Source organism: Sinocyclocheilus rhinocerous, unplaced genomic scaffold, assembly GCF_001515625.1.
Source record: "Sinocyclocheilus rhinocerous isolate Xijiao unplaced genomic scaffold, SAMN03320098_v1.1 scaffold1994, whole genome shotgun sequence".
Classification (NCBI taxonomy): Eukaryota; Metazoa; Chordata; class Actinopteri; order Cypriniformes; family Cyprinidae; genus Sinocyclocheilus; species Sinocyclocheilus rhinocerous.
In genome coordinates, this window is record NW_015666538.1 from 198,866 (window position 1) to 218,993 (window position 20,128).

General features: G+C 35.6%; 1 protein-coding gene across 11 annotated transcripts in view; it reads right to left on the reverse strand.

Annotated features, from left to right (window-relative positions):
• LOC107732596 (calcium/calmodulin-dependent protein kinase type II delta 1 chain) overlaps positions 1–20,128 on the reverse strand; it is a 169,711-nt gene that overhangs the window by 79,020 nt on the left and 70,563 nt on the right. For 7 of the 11 annotated variants that reach the window (XM_016543971.1, XM_016543970.1, XM_016543965.1 and 4 more), the window contains exons 6-13: positions 14,676–14,748; positions 7,384–7,486; positions 6,341–6,424; positions 5,260–5,354; positions 4,342–4,464; positions 3,104–3,187; positions 2,619–2,661; positions 1,823–1,857 (exon numbers count right to left, since the gene is read on the reverse strand). In XM_016543971.1, coding sequence (XP_016399457.1) covers positions 1,823–1,857; positions 2,619–2,661; positions 3,104–3,187; positions 4,342–4,464; positions 5,260–5,354; positions 6,341–6,424; positions 7,384–7,486; positions 14,676–14,748 — 640 coding nt within the window. Of the gene's footprint in view, positions 1–1,822; positions 1,858–2,618; positions 2,662–3,103; positions 3,188–4,341; positions 4,465–5,259; positions 5,355–6,340; positions 6,425–7,383; positions 7,487–12,036; positions 12,110–14,675; positions 14,749–20,128 lie in introns of all 11 variants that reach the window. The other 4 variants (XM_016543964.1, XM_016543972.1, XM_016543966.1 and 1 more) reach the window with 1 other exon arrangement.

Below are 20,128 nucleotides of genomic sequence, written 5' to 3' on the forward strand. Positions count from 1 at the left end.
GCGTCTGATTTCGCTCTCTTGGTGACGTGGCAAAGGGATCTCATTATAATATTACCGCCCTTTAATCTGTAAGTTTCCACACACGGCACCATTAATGTGATTTTGCAAGCGATAACAGTGTACCAGCTCTAATGCCATGGCAAAAGTTTGAGAAAAATATGCTAACTGTTCTGTCATTGGCTGCACAGACGAGCACAAAACACTATTTACAGTCCCAGCCTCAGAGGAGACAAGAGAGCAGTGGATTTATTGATTTATTTACTGTATATTGCTGCTGCCACACAGATCTAAAATAAACATGCAATTTATTTCCCAGCTGTTTACCTTCACAGACATAACCGACTGTTTTTGTAACTCATGTGTGTTTTTAACGTAAACTTGTGTGTGAATGAGAACTTAGTTTAGTACTCACATGCTGTGACAGCTGCTTTCTGTCCGTGTGCACTCAGAAAAGAGTATATCATAAGTTTAAACTAATATGGTTTAAAACGCATTATTTCAGCGTGATAAACATGATAATCAGAACTAAAACAGATGTTTTTAGCAGGTACGAGCTGTAATGGCGCAGCTCTATTCTGGAAAAGGGGGCGGGGAGCAGCAGCTCATTTGCATTTAAAGAGAAAGGCACGAAAAACAGCGTGTTTCTGCTTCCACTCAAAATAGGCATTTTCAAAATGATATAATAAATGATCTGTGGGGTATTTTGAGCTGAAACTTCACAGACACATTCTGGGGACACCAGAGACTTATATTACATATTGTAAAAAGGGGCATAATATGTCTCCTTTAAAACACTGTTCCAAAACTCATTCAGGACAGATTAACACTGCTTTCACAGGGTTTGAAAGGCACAACCCATGTGTTAGCTGATATGAGTTGGAGACAAAGCTGCGAATTGGAGTATGAGATATAAAGATAAGGGTTACTCAGTGACCCTAAATGCTGGACCTCATTTTTTATTAAAAAAGGGAGAATTAAAAAATGTTAGTAATGTGAATACTGAAAGCAAACAAGTATGTAGACAATGAGCATTGTTTATAAAAAGAGGCGCTACAGGATTTACATTATATACATAGGCATACATAAACATAATGTATATAAACCCAGCCAAAAAAAATAAATAATAATCTGTGTCTATATGTGCCCACTGGAGCTGACCCACCCTCCAGAAATCCTTTCTGAAGCCCTGAACCAAAAGAGCATTAATGTGTGCACATGCACATGCTCACTCATTAAACACGCTAAGCAAACATGCATGTGCAATTGCTGACCAGGAACCAGGAGCAAGCTTCAGTGTAAATGATTGTTTATGTGTATGCATGGGAGTGTATGCATGTAAGAAATCATTAGAAAAAGAGGGGAGGTAAAGATAGATAAAGAGAGTGTAAAAAGTTAATCAAAATTGTGTACGCATAAAGTTAGGAGCTACAGTGGCAATGTGCCTGGTGGGCATTATAGATTATGAGTAAAACACTATTAAAAAAAAGTGAGTAGTTCTTGCCTATGCACTCACTGCCACAAAGCTATAGCATTCTGGGTGGTATGCTAATTTACTGGCCCAAAACAAAACAGCCCTGTGATATGTTTAGTGTAGGTCCAGGGATGAAGCATCAATACATACACAGTGGGAATACTACTATGGTTCATGCCCATTTACCTGCTGCAAATCACTTACTAAATACAACTGGGTGAAAGGTATGTCACCTAATTAAAATTCTTGATTTTTTTTTTTCTCTAGGCAAAAATAAGAGTTAATGTCCATGGCACAGAAAGTATGTGTCAATGTTTAATATTTAGCTTAGGTTTACATACAGTAACCTACCTTAACACCATCAGGCTTCTTGTATGGATTCTTGCCTGTTGAGTGAAATGAAAAGAATAATTGTGAACATAAAGAGGGATAAAAAAAGGAAAGGGTTAGGGGCAGACAAGGTTAGCGTTTACTAAAGTTGAAAATAGTACAAAATATGACAGTTTCAATCACTGTGCTTCACGCACTCATGATCCATTGGCCTCAAAATCAAACACCCTGAATGAATCGTAATCAAATATTTGCATAATGTAATGGAATATGATTAAGAAGCAAATTAAATATTTTTGTGTCAGTAAGACCCTGATTTTTTAATAAGACAAACATTATTCACAATACAGGGAAATACTACTTTTGAAACACTTTGTTATAGGGCTGCACAATTTAAAAATAATAATAATAATAATAATAATAATAATAATAATAATAAAATCATGATTATTTTGATAAGCATTGTGATTGCTATTTGAACTGTGATATGATAAATATGTAATTTTGCTGGTGCTTTGGATATCACAAGCTAATAGCATAAAAATGCAAACATGACACTGAAATAAGTGTGTGCACACTGAAGTTTTATTTTATTAAATCCTAGCCTTTCAGTTTAGTAATTGCACAAGGCCAGTCTGACCTTAAATCAACAATTTTTACAGCCCTACTTCAATGAAAATGCTAAAATCTTCTGTATGATCTAAGATGCTTTACATCTTCTCAAACATAAAAAAAAGCATAACTCCAACTTTTTGACATGATTCAAAGAACAACTATTAAAAAGCAAATGCAAAGTAAACTGAAGAGAGTTTCTTACTTGAGAAGTTCCGTGTAGCAAGCATTGTAGTAAGGATAGCACCCTAAAACAATCCAGAAAGAACAGAAAGGCAAAGATCAATCACGAGTCTTTGTAGCTGTGTAAAATATTAATCAATGCTAGTGGATAACGATTAATCTAGTTAAGCCTTTTAAATTATGTAATTCAGGCTAAAAACCCACAAAGACTAAAGTCAATATGAAATAAAAATGCATTATTTATTTTCTTAATGGTCCTGCTCTTTTTGTATATAATGCACATTATTCTACATATGGTAAAAATTCTCTTCATAATTTTTCATAAAAATCAAACCCTTACCCCCCATCCATCTCTTATAGAGAATACTTTTCACAATCAAATCAATTTATAATGGGTAACAGCCCCATGAAGTGCTAAAAAGTGCTTTTTTGTGGTTATTAGTCATTAGTATGTTCCCAGTTAGAATGTTGTGCGAATGTGCATTTACATGACTCTGTGTTTCTTACTTTAAGCTTCCTCCTGGCATTGAATTTCTTCAGGCATTCCACTGTCTCCTGTCTGTGCATCATGGATGCCACTGTGGAACGTTGCTATGATACAGACAGGTAAACAATAAATGAACAACTGTTTCAGATCTATTATTAAAATATATCTTTGTAGGCTAAATAAATAAATAAATAAATGTCCTGCACATTATTGATAATCAATTGAAGAAAAGGACAGGGGTCACTGTGGGCAATAAACATTTGGGGCACATTCATTAAACAGTTGTACCACTTGCAATTCAGCTCAAATTTGCGTTAGACAGAGGTATGCCATGGATACTGAGTCATTATCATTCTTTCCAGAACAAACCTATCTTCTATGCAAATATTATCCATTTGTGTACACAAAAATGTAAGTTTTATTACCACCTGTGAAAGAAAAATAAATAAATCTTTATTTAAAATACAAGGGTTTGTAGATGTTCTAGCAATCATGGCGTAAGTTGCTCATCAAGACATCACAAAATGGGTAATTTTTCTGTGTCCTCTTGTGTGACACTTCCTCAAGATTTAATTTTGTGCTTAATTTTCTCTCAAAAAGTTAGCGTTTTGGGTTAGGTACAGACACTATTGAAAGAGAGCTGTACTGGATGATGACATCACTGAATCATCAATGAACTGACTTTAGCTGGAAAAATGACTCTTTGCTATTGTCTTCTTGAATTATTGACAAACTATTTTCCTGTTTGACACTGTAAAGCTGCTTTGACACAATCAGTTTTGTATAAAGCGCTACACAAATAAAGGTGACTTGACTTGACTTGACTATTGCATTGGAAGTTGCGGCCACAGGAGCTAAATGCAGAAGCAATTGTGCATCGAGACAATTTTTTGTGAAGTGCTAAAATAATTTGAATTATTACTTCATTATTAATTCATATAAATAATAATAATAATATCTGACTTAAACAATTACAATTGAATAATAACTTTGATTAGAAGTAATCCAATATAATATAATGCATTACTTTTAGAAGTGATGTTCCCCAACACTGACTGTAGTATGTGCATACAATGCAGATGATAAAAGTGTGTGTGTGTGTGTGTGTGTGTGTGTGCGCATGCGCATGTCTGCACCTCCCTAACCATATTTTAAGGGACAAAACATAAAAAAGAAATTAGAAATCTATGCAATGCACCCTTTTAGACAGAACAGTAAACGTGTCTGAGTGTGTGAATGAGAAAGTAACTAGACATACACAGATCCAGGGGTGTTTGAGTGCCTCAGCTGCTGTGATGCGTTTGGCAGGGTTTATAGTCAGCATCTTGTTGATCAGATCTTTGGCCTCTGGTGTCACTGTGTCCCACTCAGGAGAAGGAAACTAGGAAAAGAAAGCACACACACATAGATTCAACAGACCTTAGGGGCTGTGCTTTGATACCACATTGAAAAGTGGATTTCATTCCAGGATCTGGGGAGCCACAGTATGTTTCTTATCCTTATCACACGTGATTCAGATCATCAGCTTGCTAGGAGAGAGCTTCATAAACTGAACTGGGTGTGAGTGTGTGAGATAAAAGAGACAAAATGTGCAGAAACAGGATTGAAAACCATTGACATGGCACATATAGTGAACATTTAATTGGTCTAAATGTGTCTTACATTGATGCTGCAGCATTATAATGCACTATTCTTGTTTAATAATTACCATAATGCATTCAAAAACTCTGCATGTCCTATCAATAACAGATAGAGCCTTTCAGAAGATTAGGTCCATAGAAGCCAGATGAGGCAATGTATGGAACAGTGTTTGGGGAAATAATTTAGTCTCATCCAGAATTACTAAATAGCTGGGCATCTGAGCCAAGCTGGAAAGAAGCCAATGGACTGCTCATTCTCTGTTACTCTCTCCTTCACTCTCTGATGGAAAAGTATGATTTGCCTAACACATAAATTACACAAAAATTATGATTTGCATTGAGTTACTATATCGGTTTCTTTCACTTTTTTAACTGTCAGAGTATCAAATATACAGTAGATAATTAGATTAATGAGGACAATATCTAGTATTATAAGAAGGTATAAATGAAGCATATTCAGCATTTCTTAAAGAATCAAGTATGTTATGGTTACGCTATATATATGATATACTATATATCTGTGTAAGAAATCTTACATCATATGCACCAGCTTTGATCTGCTGGTAAAGTCGATGTTGGTCTTCATCCCAGAAAGGAGGGTAACCCACAAGAAGGATGTACAGAATAACACCTATTCAAGAAACAAAATAGTAAGAAAAATGTATGTAGGTATAAGTTATAATAAAGTATATTATATTAATATATAATATAGTCATATTTTATTATATTATATAAAGATAGACAGTTCCTGCCTCAGACTGAGACCATGGACCACCCACAGACTGCTTACTAACCACCCAAAACGAAAGTACTTTTATAATTTAGTAAATTCTAATCTGATTGGCTAGAAGACAGTTGGGGTGCAGATAGTCACAAAGTCTGAATAAAAAAAAAATCTGAATATATAAATCATCATGATCAAACATACTGGTAGACATACTTTGTCAGTGTAATTTTGTGAGAGTAATTTTACAAGCGTGATTTTACTGGGATATCTACATAAAACTTTTTTTTTTATATATATGACTTTTTCTTAACAAATGTAAGGTCAGATACCAGTTGAAAGATGTGCTACTTTTAACACTTGTTTGCTCATCAAATTTCAGAATTGCAAAGGGTTTGCTATTCCAGCAACTGCAGCAAGTATAGAAAACATAATTTGCTAACTGGTTACTCATGATTTCATCCACTCTCATATTATTCTGGATTTCATTTCACAGTTTATCAAATATTCACTGCAAGAGACTCATGGTAAACTTTAAATGTGTAAATCAGAAGAAAAGGGCTTTTATTTAGACAGCTGGCCCATTATGATCACCATAGTGCCAACAAAATTAAACTAACTGAATGAAACATGTCAACTGTTGCAATCAAACTGTAACTCTCCATTTATAATTATACAGTATTTAAGCATGCATAACTCTGATGTACGTAATGTACATACATGTATATTTATTTATTTTCTTTCACCAAATCAGATATAATTATTTAGTAAAAACAAATCTGCAACTAGGACTATAAAGCAAAGGATCTGTTATGTTATGAACATTATGTACAGAAAAACAATTTAATTGCCAGCAAAAAAGTTCCACAATATGCCTGTGATTAGCAACCTACCACATGCCCACATGTCCACTGGTTTGCCATAAGGCTCCTTCCTGAGCACCTCAGGAGACAGATAACCCGGAGTTCCAGCAAACCCTACAAAAAATTGCACAGACCTCAATTAAACCTAACTGGGGTTTTTTCTTCTTTAAACAGTCTACAAAAAAATGAGCTCCCCCTAAATTCTCTCTTAAGAATTTACTTAAGGCATTTTTTGACTTTGGATTGCAGCCTAATTCTAAAATAACTTTAGTCCCTGACGTCCCATCAAGTCCCAGAGGCAAAAAGCCTATAATGAGAAAGCAGCCAAAGAGGAAAACTGGAGCTGAGTGTAAAGCCCTTGAGATCATTGTAATTAAACGGTAACACCATCAGGGTTTGTCCAAAAGTAAGACTAATCACACAACACCCACATAAAACTTAGTGATAATAATAATAATAATTATCATCATCATTATTTTTTGTGATTAAAGCCATTTTAGAGAACAGGCAAAATATATTTAGATAAAGATTATTAATAATAGACTAATGACTTACATGTCTTCAAGTGTCTGAATGATACAAGCCATTAAAGTTGTAAAATTATACTTAATCATACATAATTTGACAGTAATAAAACAAAAACACTTTTCTCCCTAGACTATCCCATAACATTCACTAACATCACAAAATATTGAAAAATGACATCTAAAAGTTCAAAATCTAAAGTAATACACAAAAAATAACTATCAATAACGTTTTTGCATAATGTAATTGGATTTAATTTTATAAGTATCGCCAACACTTCCAGAAGAGAAAAGCAGGAAAGAATGTGCATGCCTTAGTTTATCTGGAATATGCTGATTACATGTATACAGGAATATTAAAATAGAAGTGGACTAGGTTCACCTCTTTTTTTTTCAGAATAAAGGTTTAACCATATGAATCTTAAATGGAAAAATTATAAGCATTTTTACATTCTCTGATTATGTCATTGCACATTTTGTCTTGTCAGCACAGTATTAGTATATTACATTTTTAAACCAGTGTTGTTAAGCCACTTGGTGAATACTAACCAAACCACGCTTGTTGGTCTCCTTGCACCTCAATAGCCAGCCCAAAATCAGCCAGTTTCACTGCTGCGCCCTTCAGTTTGCTGGCCAAGAGAAGATTTTCTGGCTTTGGGTAATATATTGAGAGAATTTATACAAATTATCTGTTATAGACAACAAATGACATCACTCATATTCAGTCTCATAGAAGACTTGGGTCAAAATGTACAGTTTTAAAGAAAATGTTTAAGAATACCATGTACTATGAAAAGAAAGATAATAATTTTTTTCACTAGATTTCCAAAATGGATTTACTTTTTTTTTTCCAGAAACAAGAACAAGGGAATGATTTCTGTAAATAGACACACTCTGATACAACATATTTTGAACCAAGTGTTCCAAAAACATCAGTACAGCCTCTAGGGTTATGCAGCACCTCATGAAGAGCTTTGTGACCAGACTTGAACAGTGTTTTGACTGAGCAACAACAGTTAATTTAAAACTCATTTTAAAATTGATAATAACACAAACAATACTGTTGTAACTGTGATGTAACAAATGGTGTTTCATTAGAAATCTCTGAAAAAAAGTATGTGTGCAAGTGATTTTTTCAATGTTTCTCATAAATGTTATAATATGCATGTGAATGATATTTAAATTTCTTTGCAAAAATAATAATTTGTAAGTAAAATGTAATAGGTCACTAGCAATTACTGCATAGCCCATTAAGACTGGAGGAAATAATTATATAATATTCAACACTGCACATGACAATTTATGTTTGTTATTTTTGTTATAGATTTGTTATAGATGTTGAAAGAAAGAAATAAAAGAAGAAAGAGAGAGAGAGAGAGAGAGAGAGAAAGAAAGAAAGAGAAGAAAAAAGAAAGAATGAAAATTAATGAACTAATAATAAAGCATAGACAGTACTTCAAACAAATGTGTATTGAAAATTTTCAGACAACCCCTTTCATATGAGCCTTGTAATACATTCATGAAGCATATTACAATATGTAATTACTGATACAAATCTATTATTTATAGTAATTTTTTTTTTATTATTGTATATTTTTTTATTACGTTTAGAACTGAATATCCAATAATCGATACATTGATTAGGACTCTTATGTCAGGGGAGTCTAGAAAGAGAAGTCAAAACTTTACCCAAACTACTCTTCTTGTGATTATTGTACAACCAGGACATTAGCAAAGGTTATAATGCTAGTTTGTCAGGTGCAGTTAGTTGTTTCAGCATTCACTTTATGCCTTGGGAAGATCAAGGGGTTAACATGCTAGTGCAATTGAAACTGTCATGCAGTCATTGCATTTCCGTACCTTATAAACAACACAAACTTTACTATTATATAAATGTTTTTTGTTACAAAAAAAAATGTGTGAGCTGGATCACCTAACCCCAATCCTAGCCTAAACCTACCCACTTCTCAATAACATAAAACACTTAACAGGCAAAATCACAGGTATGTATTGCTTAAATATTTATTTACAGGTATTTATTAATACTCCAATATGTTATTTCATCATGGCAATATTCCCATACTCATTGTGTCTCTGTATGACATCAAAAGTAATGGAGCCCTGCACATTGAAAAATTACGCTAAAGAGGTACCCTGAGCGTTAAAAAGTGATGCAGAGGGATCCTGACCAAATGTCAATATGTGGCAAGTTGGGAGTGAGAATGTGTTGCCCTGACATGATGCTAGGGTATTGTGGACTTGTAAGTGATTGGCAAGGAGCTCCATGGCTAACCCACTCCGTAGCAGGTTTTGTTCTGGGTAAGAGACCTCTCAAACCAAAACTGGATCAGCTATAAGCAAAGTGCCATATCTGACCAATAAATTCAAGTTTCTCTTGCTCCACATTAAAGGACACTTAAAAGTAAAATAATTTTAAAACTACATAATTTTACATTTTTAAATCGCAATGATATTTACATATTAATTATAAAATTATACCCTCAGTCCATTACACACGAGCAAATACAGTTTAAAAATTAATATTAAGCTTTTAGTTTAAATGAGCATAAATACAGATGTAATAAAACAACGATATAAAGTAGACTCTGCTTTTGAGGACAACTCTTTTCTTCTTGCTGTGTTTAAATTCTTCAAATGTTTCCTAACAATCTCTTCAACTTTGGCAGAAGAGAGAAGTGAATCATGCTGACTTACTTCCAATACTTACTTTCAGTTTCATTATGTTTCACAGCATGTGATTGCTGTTTGCTACTGATTTAACTAGGAAAATATCCCGCTGAGATACAACATCTTTCAAGCACCATAGTTGCACCACTTGCTCCATAGTTATTCACGAACTCAAGATCAAATTTTACAGAGAAAGTTGAGGATCAGCATCATGGTACAAACAAAGATTGAATAGATTGATTTGGTTTTGCCAACTTGAAACCAATCCTGCAACCCTACATTTGTTCAGCTAGCATACAAGCCCCTGGAGGGCAACCTTCCTGCAGACATCAGTTCCAACCCTGCTCTAACACCACCTCACTGTTGCTTTCAATTTTAAAGACCTTGATTAGCTGATTTAACTGTTTGATTAGGGTTGGAGCTCAACTGTGCAGGATGGTAGGCCTTTATAAGCAGGGCTGAAGATCCTCCTGATTCGGAGAGTCATTGCACAGGTTAATATCACCTCCTTTACTACAATATATTTGTAATTTTGAATGTCACTTCCGCAAGCATCTTTATAATAAACATGTGCAGATAGCCATTGCTTCATGGACAGACAACACATAGTTTTCATGTTTACTAAGCCTTGCAGATGAGGTGTGCCGTTGTCACCAATTTTGCGGCCTACAACAGCAAAATTATTCATAGGACCAATTGTGGGCAGCCAGGACGTATTTTAATTCTCAGTGTCTGGTCTTTCCAATCTTAGCAAACTAGAAACTAGTCTTGACTTAGCAAACATCACAGCTAAGAGGTGCTGTTCTTTACAGAGACAGAAGCTACATGTATTATACTCAGTTTCAGCATCAAATACCCAAGGCAAGGGAGGAAACACGAGGACTGCGGAAGCTAATTACAGGGGTGTCAAGATAAAATAAAGAATAGCCGGATGTTGTCCTTTGTTAGAGAAGTGCACGCAAGAGAGAGATAATGACAAATAGAGTAGATTTGAGAACAGATCTATGATTCCCCTAAGGATAATTTGAACAGCAGAATTTGGTAGTACATTATTGCAAGTGTTCTTTTGTTGCCCTACATATTAGCATAGTAAAACCTTCCCCATTCCAAATCATAAGATCTGCTCTACATGACTAATAATTTCTCCTCATAATTGTACAATATTGCTTTTTGTAAATGGCTGTTATACAATCTTTTCAGGTGCTCTATATAAACCATATATAACTTTAATAATATTCAATTACATTACTTTCTGAGAGCAAACCTCCAACAGCTCATTCTTCAAATTGTTGGACAAGTCATAACAAGGTTAGATAGACCTCCTTTTTGCTAATAAGCTTTCAAGTAACATTCCTAAACAGGGAAAAACTGAAGAAAAAAACACTACATCCACAACTGTATGCTGTTTGATTTTCAAATTTGTCCCTTGACATGCCTGGTAAGGATTAAAAACTCTGATTAACATGGAAGAGAATGATGTGCTTGCTGATGTGTTGCGCTAATGCCAACAACACACATTTATGTTGTTCCAAACAATTCACCACAGCTATTAAATCTCATTTGTGCTTGTTCATATTCAAATACCTGTGCAGCCAATCTCTATGTGCCAATGCTGCCTATTTATAGAGCATTTTAGAGCTTGACAGTCTGTGGTCAATGCACACACTGTACAGTAAAATGGTTTAGAATGACATGAGGGTGAGAAAATTACAATTTAAATTTTTGGGTGAACTCTTTCTTTAATCCATATTATTTGACGGTTGCTAGTAGGAGAGGTGAAGTGAAGGGGGGGGGAGTGTAAAGACATAAATGTAAACCTATATAAGGATGCAAGACTCTTGCCCTATGAGCTTTGATATTTCAACCTGAGAATATTTTTTTTCCTAAATTGCTGTTTGTCTGTAATGAACAATCATATATGATGACTATCATATATTGCATAAAAACACAAAAAAAAAAAAAAAAACAATTATATATATATACAGTATATATTACTTACTGTTTTATGTCTATTGTCTTTGCTTTGTTTTCTGTTCTTTTTTTTTTGTTGTTGTTTTTCTTTTTATGGTGCAAGTCACTGTTCACCATGGTAACTATATGCCAACAGCCAATCACTGAGCAGAATTCAGGCTGATGCAAATTCAGGTGAAGATAATAAGAGGAGGGAAAACAATCTCCTGGTTGCACCTGGCTCATTTGATTGGCAAATTAGCACTGACAAGAGCTTGTGGTGGATTAGGTCTAAAGGACAGAAAACACCATTCCCACCTAAACCTGTGTAGGCTTAATTTTTTATATTTATATCACTGATTTCTTGATTCCCATCTCCAAGACAAACCCAGACTTCAAATGTTACTAAGCACTTAATATAATCTATTATAATCTTCCATTTTTAGAAATACAATACCATAAGCCATTTGTAGCCCTTAGTAAAGGCCACACAAGATACTGGATCTATATAAAAGAACAAAGAAGTAAGACTTGGTGTTTAAGACCCTCAGCTTCTCTACTCACCTTCAGGTCACGATGGACCACTCCCATCTGGTGGCAGTGGAGAACAGCCTCAAGGATCTGCTGAATGCAATGACTGCATGCAAACACCAGGGGGTGTGGGTTAGTGACAAGCACACACTCACTATCTGTGCATAGCATTGAGAGTAAGGGAGCATGGGCTTAGAGGTGATGAACATGACTCAAATGGACTTCTCATTACTTAAAGTTTCAGTGTTGCATGATTATGAGTGATGCTTTGCAGTAGGGCTGGGTGATATTTTCAAAAGTACATTAATTAAAGAAATACAGTATACTGTAAAATCCTAGTAATATAATAAAGCTATTTATTTCTATGTATGGAAGATTAATACAGTATTTCCCAACTCTGTACCTGGAGGCATACCAACAGACATTCTGGATGTCTCTCTTTTTTGACATCCATTTCAGGTCTTGGAGTCTCTACTAATAAGCTAATGAGTTCAATCAGGTGTGTTTGATTATGAAGAGTGTCTAGTGGTGGTGTGCTTCCAGGAAAAGGGCTGGGAAATATTTTACATCTTTTATTAAACATCTACACATGGAAATTGTTTAATTTATTGAAGAGGACAGTTCAGCAAAACTGATTCAGAAAATTCACAAATAAGTTCAGATTTTGACAACAGTGAATGCACTGACACAAAACAACAATTGGCTAGTAAATCAAAGGAGGGGATATTAGGGTATTATCATTATTTAGTTGATCAAATTTAAATGGCCAAATAAAAGCCCATAAAGATCAAGTCACGCATTCCCTTCTTTGTTTAGACTTTTATGTTGAAGTTCTTGATTCTTCTCTGTTCCTTTTTCCTATTTTATGCTGCATTCAAGCCATGTCGTAATTACCGTAATTACAAAATGACAACATGTGACGTTCTACTCGGAGCTGCCCATGTTCTCAGACTCAGAGGTAGCGCCAAAATGAATCTGGCGGCAGTCAGGTGGTGCAGCTTCACATGGTCCAAGTTGTAGCTCTCAGAGTTTATAAGTTGTAATTACGAGTTCTGGAGCATGTGAAGGCTTTTGCATTGATAGTGTTGCCATAAAAACGCATAATTCAGCTCAGAGTAGAATGTCACATGTTGTCATCTCTGAATTACGTTAACTATGACATGGCATGAAGGCAGCTTTAGTCCTTTGTAGTTTTACTTTATGATTGGTTCCCCTTTATCGTCTCCCCAGGTGTTCTATGTTCTTTGTTGTGTATTTAATGGTGTGTCCAAGCCATGTCAGAAAGATCATATTTATGAGTTGAATGCATATGAGGACTTCACCATAAATCCTTTCCTGTCTCAATGTTGACCAAAGCATAGTATGTTTAAAATAGTATGCCAAAAGTCCCCAGATGGTCTATTATTTCTGGTCCTTTTTAGAAGTGTGGATCAGTGCACACTCTTAAAGGGGTCATATGATGCTGCTAAAAAGAACATTATTTTGTGTATTTGGTGTAATGAAATGTGTTTATGCGGTTTAAAGTAAAAAAAACACATTATTTTCCACATACTGTACATTATTGTTTCTCCTCTATGCCCCGCCTTTCTGAAACGCGTCGATTTTTACAAAGCTCATCAGTCTGAAAAAGCGAGGTGTGCTGCTGATATTGCCCACAGCCCATTGTGCTTCAGAGGACAACAGTGGATGCGCCTGAGACCAACGGCAAAGTAGAATTGCCCTGAAATGGGTTTGAATGATTAAATCAATGTCTAACTTGATGAAAAAAAATATTTCTTTAATGTTATCTGTGTTATATTTCATCTGAGAATTTTTATAAAGATATGAATATCACAATTGCTAAAACATATACAGTACATTTGACCACTAATTATTAAATGTATAATTTTGCTAAAAACATGAGCAGAGTTCTCTATATTATTTAAACATAGTATACAAAAAAAAATTTAATATATATTGACAAATATATCACAAATTTTAACATTTTTGCAACTGGCAGATATTTTTATCCAAAGCAATTCTCAGTGCATTTGAAGTATAAATTTTGATCAGTACATGTGTTCTGGAAAATCAAACCCAAAACCTGGCATTGCTAGCATCATGCTCTACCAGTTACAGGAACAGATTAATATGACTAGGTACTTTATTGCCCAGCCCTATGAAGTATTAAACTTTTGAAATATTTGTATGCTGTCAAATATAGTTATATATTAGAAAATAAAATACATTGCCCATCTATTGTTATCATTACTTCTTTTGTCTTGCTCTCCAAATCTCAATCCAGAAGTGGTGTTTTCTTGGGTGACTGTGTGCTTGACCCACTAAATCACTGACTTATGGGTTCTGATACCCGTTTTGCATTTCAACCAAAAAGGGCAGTCACCATCAACACACATATAAAAGAAAATACAATCCTATAGAGTCAAACACACAGCCCCTGACTAAGCACATTTCTGAGGTGCTACATGCACAACCTTAGCTCCGAGGTAATCAGTTGTGTTTTTACCCCTCAGCCCACCACCACACACATATCTTGGTGTGTAGTTGTGTTTTGAGGGACCAGTTTGGGGTGAGTAGAGTAGGCTTCCACATTGGGAACAAACGGTTTATTGTTGTTGGTTTTTTTAAACAACATTGCCAGCAGGTTGGAGGCTAATGTCTGTTATACTAACCTTCAAGTCTCGATGTACAATGCCATTTAGGTGACAATGATTAACACTCTCTAGAATCTGCTGTATGCAATGACTGTGAGAAAGATATAGCAAGGAAGCCAAAGAAGAGAGATTGAACAGTTCAGCAAGCACAGTTAGAAAATAAATGCAGCTGGCAACCAGACAGTGCAAACAGAAAGCAAATTTAGTTTGGGCAGGAGCAAATACTGTACTCCAGTGAAAATAGTATAATATTAATAATTCTAAACAAAGATGCATTTAAAGCAATAGTTCACCCACAAATGAAAATGTTGTCATTTTCAGCTTAGCCTCATATTGTTGCAATCACTGTTGACTTTCTCATTCTTTCTCTTTCTTTCTTTCTTAATGTGGAATTATTATTACCTCGTAATCTGAAACTGCTACAACTGGCCTGAATCAGTGGTTTCAATGATTCCAATGGTTTCTATGATCTTTCTTGAGCTTATGATGCATTTCAGAAACACAGTGTAGATCAGCTGTGATTCAGATTCTGACTGGTTTTGTGAATTGGATGAATCGATTAATTGACAAGATAAAAAAAAAAAAAAAAAAACGAACTTATACAGTGGCATAAATACGTTTCAAAGAATCAATTATCTAAATATCTGGATTTCTGCATTAATTACTCATAAAAATTGCTCAGTTATGCAGATGAGATGGGAAGTGTGGGTTGCACAGGTAACCTGCCCTTTAAATAAAGGTGTGCAAAGCCTATTTACTGACAAATCTGTTCTTCTCAAGAAATATGGGATAGTGAATGGGTGTCAAACTTAGCTCTGGGAGGGCCACAGTCTTGCAGAGTTAAGCTCCATCCTGCTCCGAAAAGACGGGCATACACGATTTCGGAGTCATATGACATTTTTTTTAGTGTGGTCGAATTTTAGCTTTGTCATGCGTGTTGTGTTGTGCAGTGTACAGGGGGTAATGAGAGATGATTAGCCTCTCCTGAGCGGCAATCGGATGGTCGGATGAATTTCTGACATGTCCAAAATTTTGGTCACCCCTCGTGAGGGTATTGCACAGTTGAAACAGAGCTACGAACCGACTGCCTTAAACTCAGTGTTTTTACCCTCACTGCGCCTGCATGAAAATGTAAGCCCTTCATTTAAGGCAAGGGGAGGGGCGACAGTAATACTGCCCGCTGTGTCTTCCTTGCATCTCATTAGGGGAAAGAGGCGAACACCTGTGCTGCATTTTTAATGGAATCTATAAAGGTATGGGGTTTGGTGTTGTTTGGGAGGATTTTTTTATGTGAGGGCTGCTGAGCTTCTTGCCAAGGCTGCCATACCGGGACGTGGGCTGGATGTTTCTTTGCGACGTGTGCGAAGCGATTGGGAGGGATAGTTTGCAGTTTTTAGGTTTTCCCTAACTAAAGTTTGGCGGCCGCCGGTGGGTTTTCCCGAACGCTGTACCCCATATCCGGTGGCGGGTAATAAAGCCAGCAGCCCATTATTTGCCTTTATCTATGGTTAATTGATTTGTGGGTGTATTTAGTGTTTTAGTCGCTGGGGAGGCCTGGTTTAATGTGACTAATTAAACGTAGCCGGTCCCCCAGCGTTTGTATTTGTGTATATGTGTTTGTAGTTGTGTGTGTGTGTGCGCGCAGGGGGTATTAGTGCAGGTTATCCTTCATGTGCCATCTTCTATTTTATCTTGACGACAGCTAAGTAGTTAGCCAGAGTGGTTTTGGCATGTATTGAATGATTTTTCTTTTGGTGTGTGTTATTTAACTGATGCACCTAGGAATTGTTGTACCTTTAGTGTTTGCCGTGTAATGAAATTGTGTATAATTGGTGGGCACATGCATTTTAATGTGTTAAAACCCTCTGCTGAATACCTTGCTGCACGTTGATTGCCTATTTGTCCGGGGTAGCTTGTCATTTGACAAATACATTACTAATTGAAATACATGTGACAATCATCTCAACCTGCTGCTTTGCCCTTTTGAGGTTTTAATATTTGTCTTATTGTATAAGAATAAAAGTGCTGTATTTGTATTCAATAATGTTGTGTGCTTGAGTCTTCTTGCTATTGGTGCCCAAATAAATTACCTTGTCCAGTCAGGATCCTTTTGGCCTCTTCTTTGACTTTTATTGAAGTGTTACAAAAACAGAAACAAAACAATGGCGACATGGCGTGTGGTACACTCTAAAAAATGCTGGGTTGTTTCAACCCAACGCTGGGTCAAATATGGACTAACCCAGCTGTTGGGTTAAATTTTTTAATTAAAGTTTTAACCCAAAAGTTGGGTTAGTCCATATTTGACCCAACGTTGGGTTGAAACAACCCAGCATTTTTTAGTGTATGAATGGAGGCTACACAGTTCTGTGTTCGGGGGGTCTCGCGTGTTTATTTCACACATATATTGTGAGTAGTCAAGTTGCAGCTCGACGATCAGACTTGAGCTTTGGCTTGACATCGCATGCAATTTACTCGTACAGTGAGAGATGGTATTTAACAAAAACACTGCAAAAATCGCACAGTTTATGCCTAGCTTAATTCTAAAGAACTTGATTAGCTGGTTCAGGTGTGTTTAATTAGAGTTGGAGCTAAATTCTGCAGGGCTGTGGCTCTCCAGGTAGTGAGTTTTACACCCCTTAGTGTGAACCATGCCTTGATCCCAAAAGCTTTCACAGGAAAAAGGGATTACAGCGATGCACAAGGATGGAAAATGCTACAAAAAGCATTGCTAAAGATAAGTGTTGAAAACACAAGATACTCTGTCTACAAATTATAACAGTCACAAGCCTGTTATAGGACTTGTTATCTTCCTCACCACTGGGGGCAGTAGAGGGCAACATGTTTTTTTGTATAAGTCAAGTCATATGGTAGAAGGAGAGGATGTGGCATGCAAAAGCTAAAGCATGGCCTTGCCATATGCTTCTTGAGTCCTTAATGTGGAAACTTTTAAACTATTGTTACTCTCCCTAGGAGTGGGCATCCTGCAAAGATCACTTTAAGAGCAAAACTGGCAACTCTGAACGAGTTGAGAAAGAACCACAGGATAACAACAAAAGACCTTCAGAAAACTCTGTCATTGTTCCTGTGCCCACTATCAGAGAGGAAAAAAAAGCACTGAACAAGAATATTGTTCATGTAAGGACAACATGTTGGAAACCACTGCTGCCTAAAATACTGAGACATGTGTTAGGTTTTCCCAAGACCACTAGGATGTTCCATTGTGCTTCTGGGAAAATGTTTTGTGGACAGTTGATCCCCTCTCTGAGCTTTGATACATCATGTGACTTTCTCACCACCACCTGTTTTTGGTGGTTATCAGTATTACAATTGTTGAAAACAGATATTAGTACTTCAATATGCTGGTTTATTAACATTACATCAGTTAATGAAATACTTTAAGAGCAAAACTGGCAACTCTGAACGAGTTGAGAAAGAACCACAGGATAACAAAAGACCTTCAGAAAACTCTGTCATTGTTCCTGTGCCCACTATCAGAGAGGAAAAAAAAGCACTGAACAAGAATATTGTTCATGTAAGGACAACATGTTGGAAACCACTGCTGCCTAAAATACTGAGACATGTGTTAGGTTTTCCCAAGACCACTAGGATGTTCCATTGTGCTTCTGGGAAAATGTTTTGTGGACAGTTGAGAAAAAAGCAGATTTTTCTTTTTTTTTGGGGGGGGTGGGGCAAAAATAGCTTTATTTAAAGGAAAAATGGCACTGCACATCAACACAAAAACCTCAACTAACTGGCAAGAATGGCTGAAGGAACATCATGATTTAGTGCTGCTTTACTGCCTCAAGGCCTGGACACTTTGCAATCACTGAAGGAGAAATGAATTCAAAGTGTATCGAGACATTTTACAGGGGAATATCAGATGTCAGGACAGTAATTCATGACTTCAAGCTTTTGAGAGGTTGGGTAAGGCAGCAAAACAATGGCCCAAAGCACACAAATAAATAAACTAAAGAATGTCTAAAAAGAAGTGAATATGTTTTCTTGAGCCCTGATCTTAAGCCAATTAAGATGCTGTGACATAACCTAAAGAAATGCTATCAAGATAACCAAGAAATATTGATTAAATGATGGGATGGTCCAAAATGTTTAGAGATGCTGCTGCTAGCAGAGGATTTATAAGTTACCAAATTCAAGGATTTACTTACTTTCTCCATTCGACAATGTGAATGATTACTCAGTGTATTCAATAAAATGTAAAAAGTACCATTTTTTTGTGTTATTAGTTCCATTAGATTGCGTTTGTCTATAATTGTGAGTTAAATAAAAAAATCCAGATGTTTTAAAAGGATTCAAAACTTATTAATGTCACTGTATGATCTCGCATGAATGGCCAAGAAGAATGGAGGAGTAAATAACCACCTAAAAACGTTGGTGTTGCTCACACAAGCTTGTATTATTTTAGAAGAACTGGCATATTGAGTCATCTGGACTACATTTATGATACTTGTATAATGCATTTGTGTCCTTTTTGCAGCTTGAATGCTTCAGTCTTTGTTAACTAACTTCACAGCAAAGAACATATAAAAAGTCTTAATTTCTCATTTTGTGTTACACAGAAAAAAGTCAAATGGGGTTGGAAGGGCATATGGGTGTGTAAAGGATGACAAGTTTCATTTCTGGGTGAACTATTCTTTTATAAAATATTAATAAACATATTACAGAAGCACACAAGACAAGCTTAAACAACCCAAATTAAGATAACACCTTCAGGAAATAAGCAGCACAGAAAGAAAAGAATTTGAATTTTAAGCAACAAAAAAAAAAAAAAAGCTACAGACAGACATTACAAGTAACAAATACATTGGAAGACATATTGCAATGCAGACACTTTATTAAATTTCTTCTCACAGCTGGGTTTAAATGCTAGAAAACATTTATTTCTAATACATGAACAATATTACAAAATTTGCTCATTCACTGTTTCTGTGACAAGAGTACAGATATGATTGCCCCCACAACTGACTGAGAAAAATAACAATATTTTGCACAGACAGACAGTGATAATAAAATATGGTTCTTCTGTTTTGTGAATTACGAGGTTTGCACTTTACATTTTATAAGTGAATGTTTGGAATGTTCTGGCTTTCATGCAAATTAAGCTCTTACCACACACTGTAAAAATGATTGTGATTTTAACAGTAAAAGGCTGTAAAAATGCTACAGTAAAAACCTGTTCATTGGCTATCAGAAAGTTTCCATACTATATACAGTGAAAAACTGTAATCACATTTAATGTAATTTTACAGTAAAATACTGTTAAAATTACGGTTTTTGGAAGTGAAAAAGAAAAAGTCATTGTATAATTTACAGTGAAAAACCATAAATTGACACTCCCAGAATTCCTTGCATGATACTTCATATTGTTTTTTTTTCGTTGAAATAACTATGTTTCTTAGTTTTTTTCTTATCAGTTCTGTACATTAGGGTTGTATGTTATAACGTAGTTTATT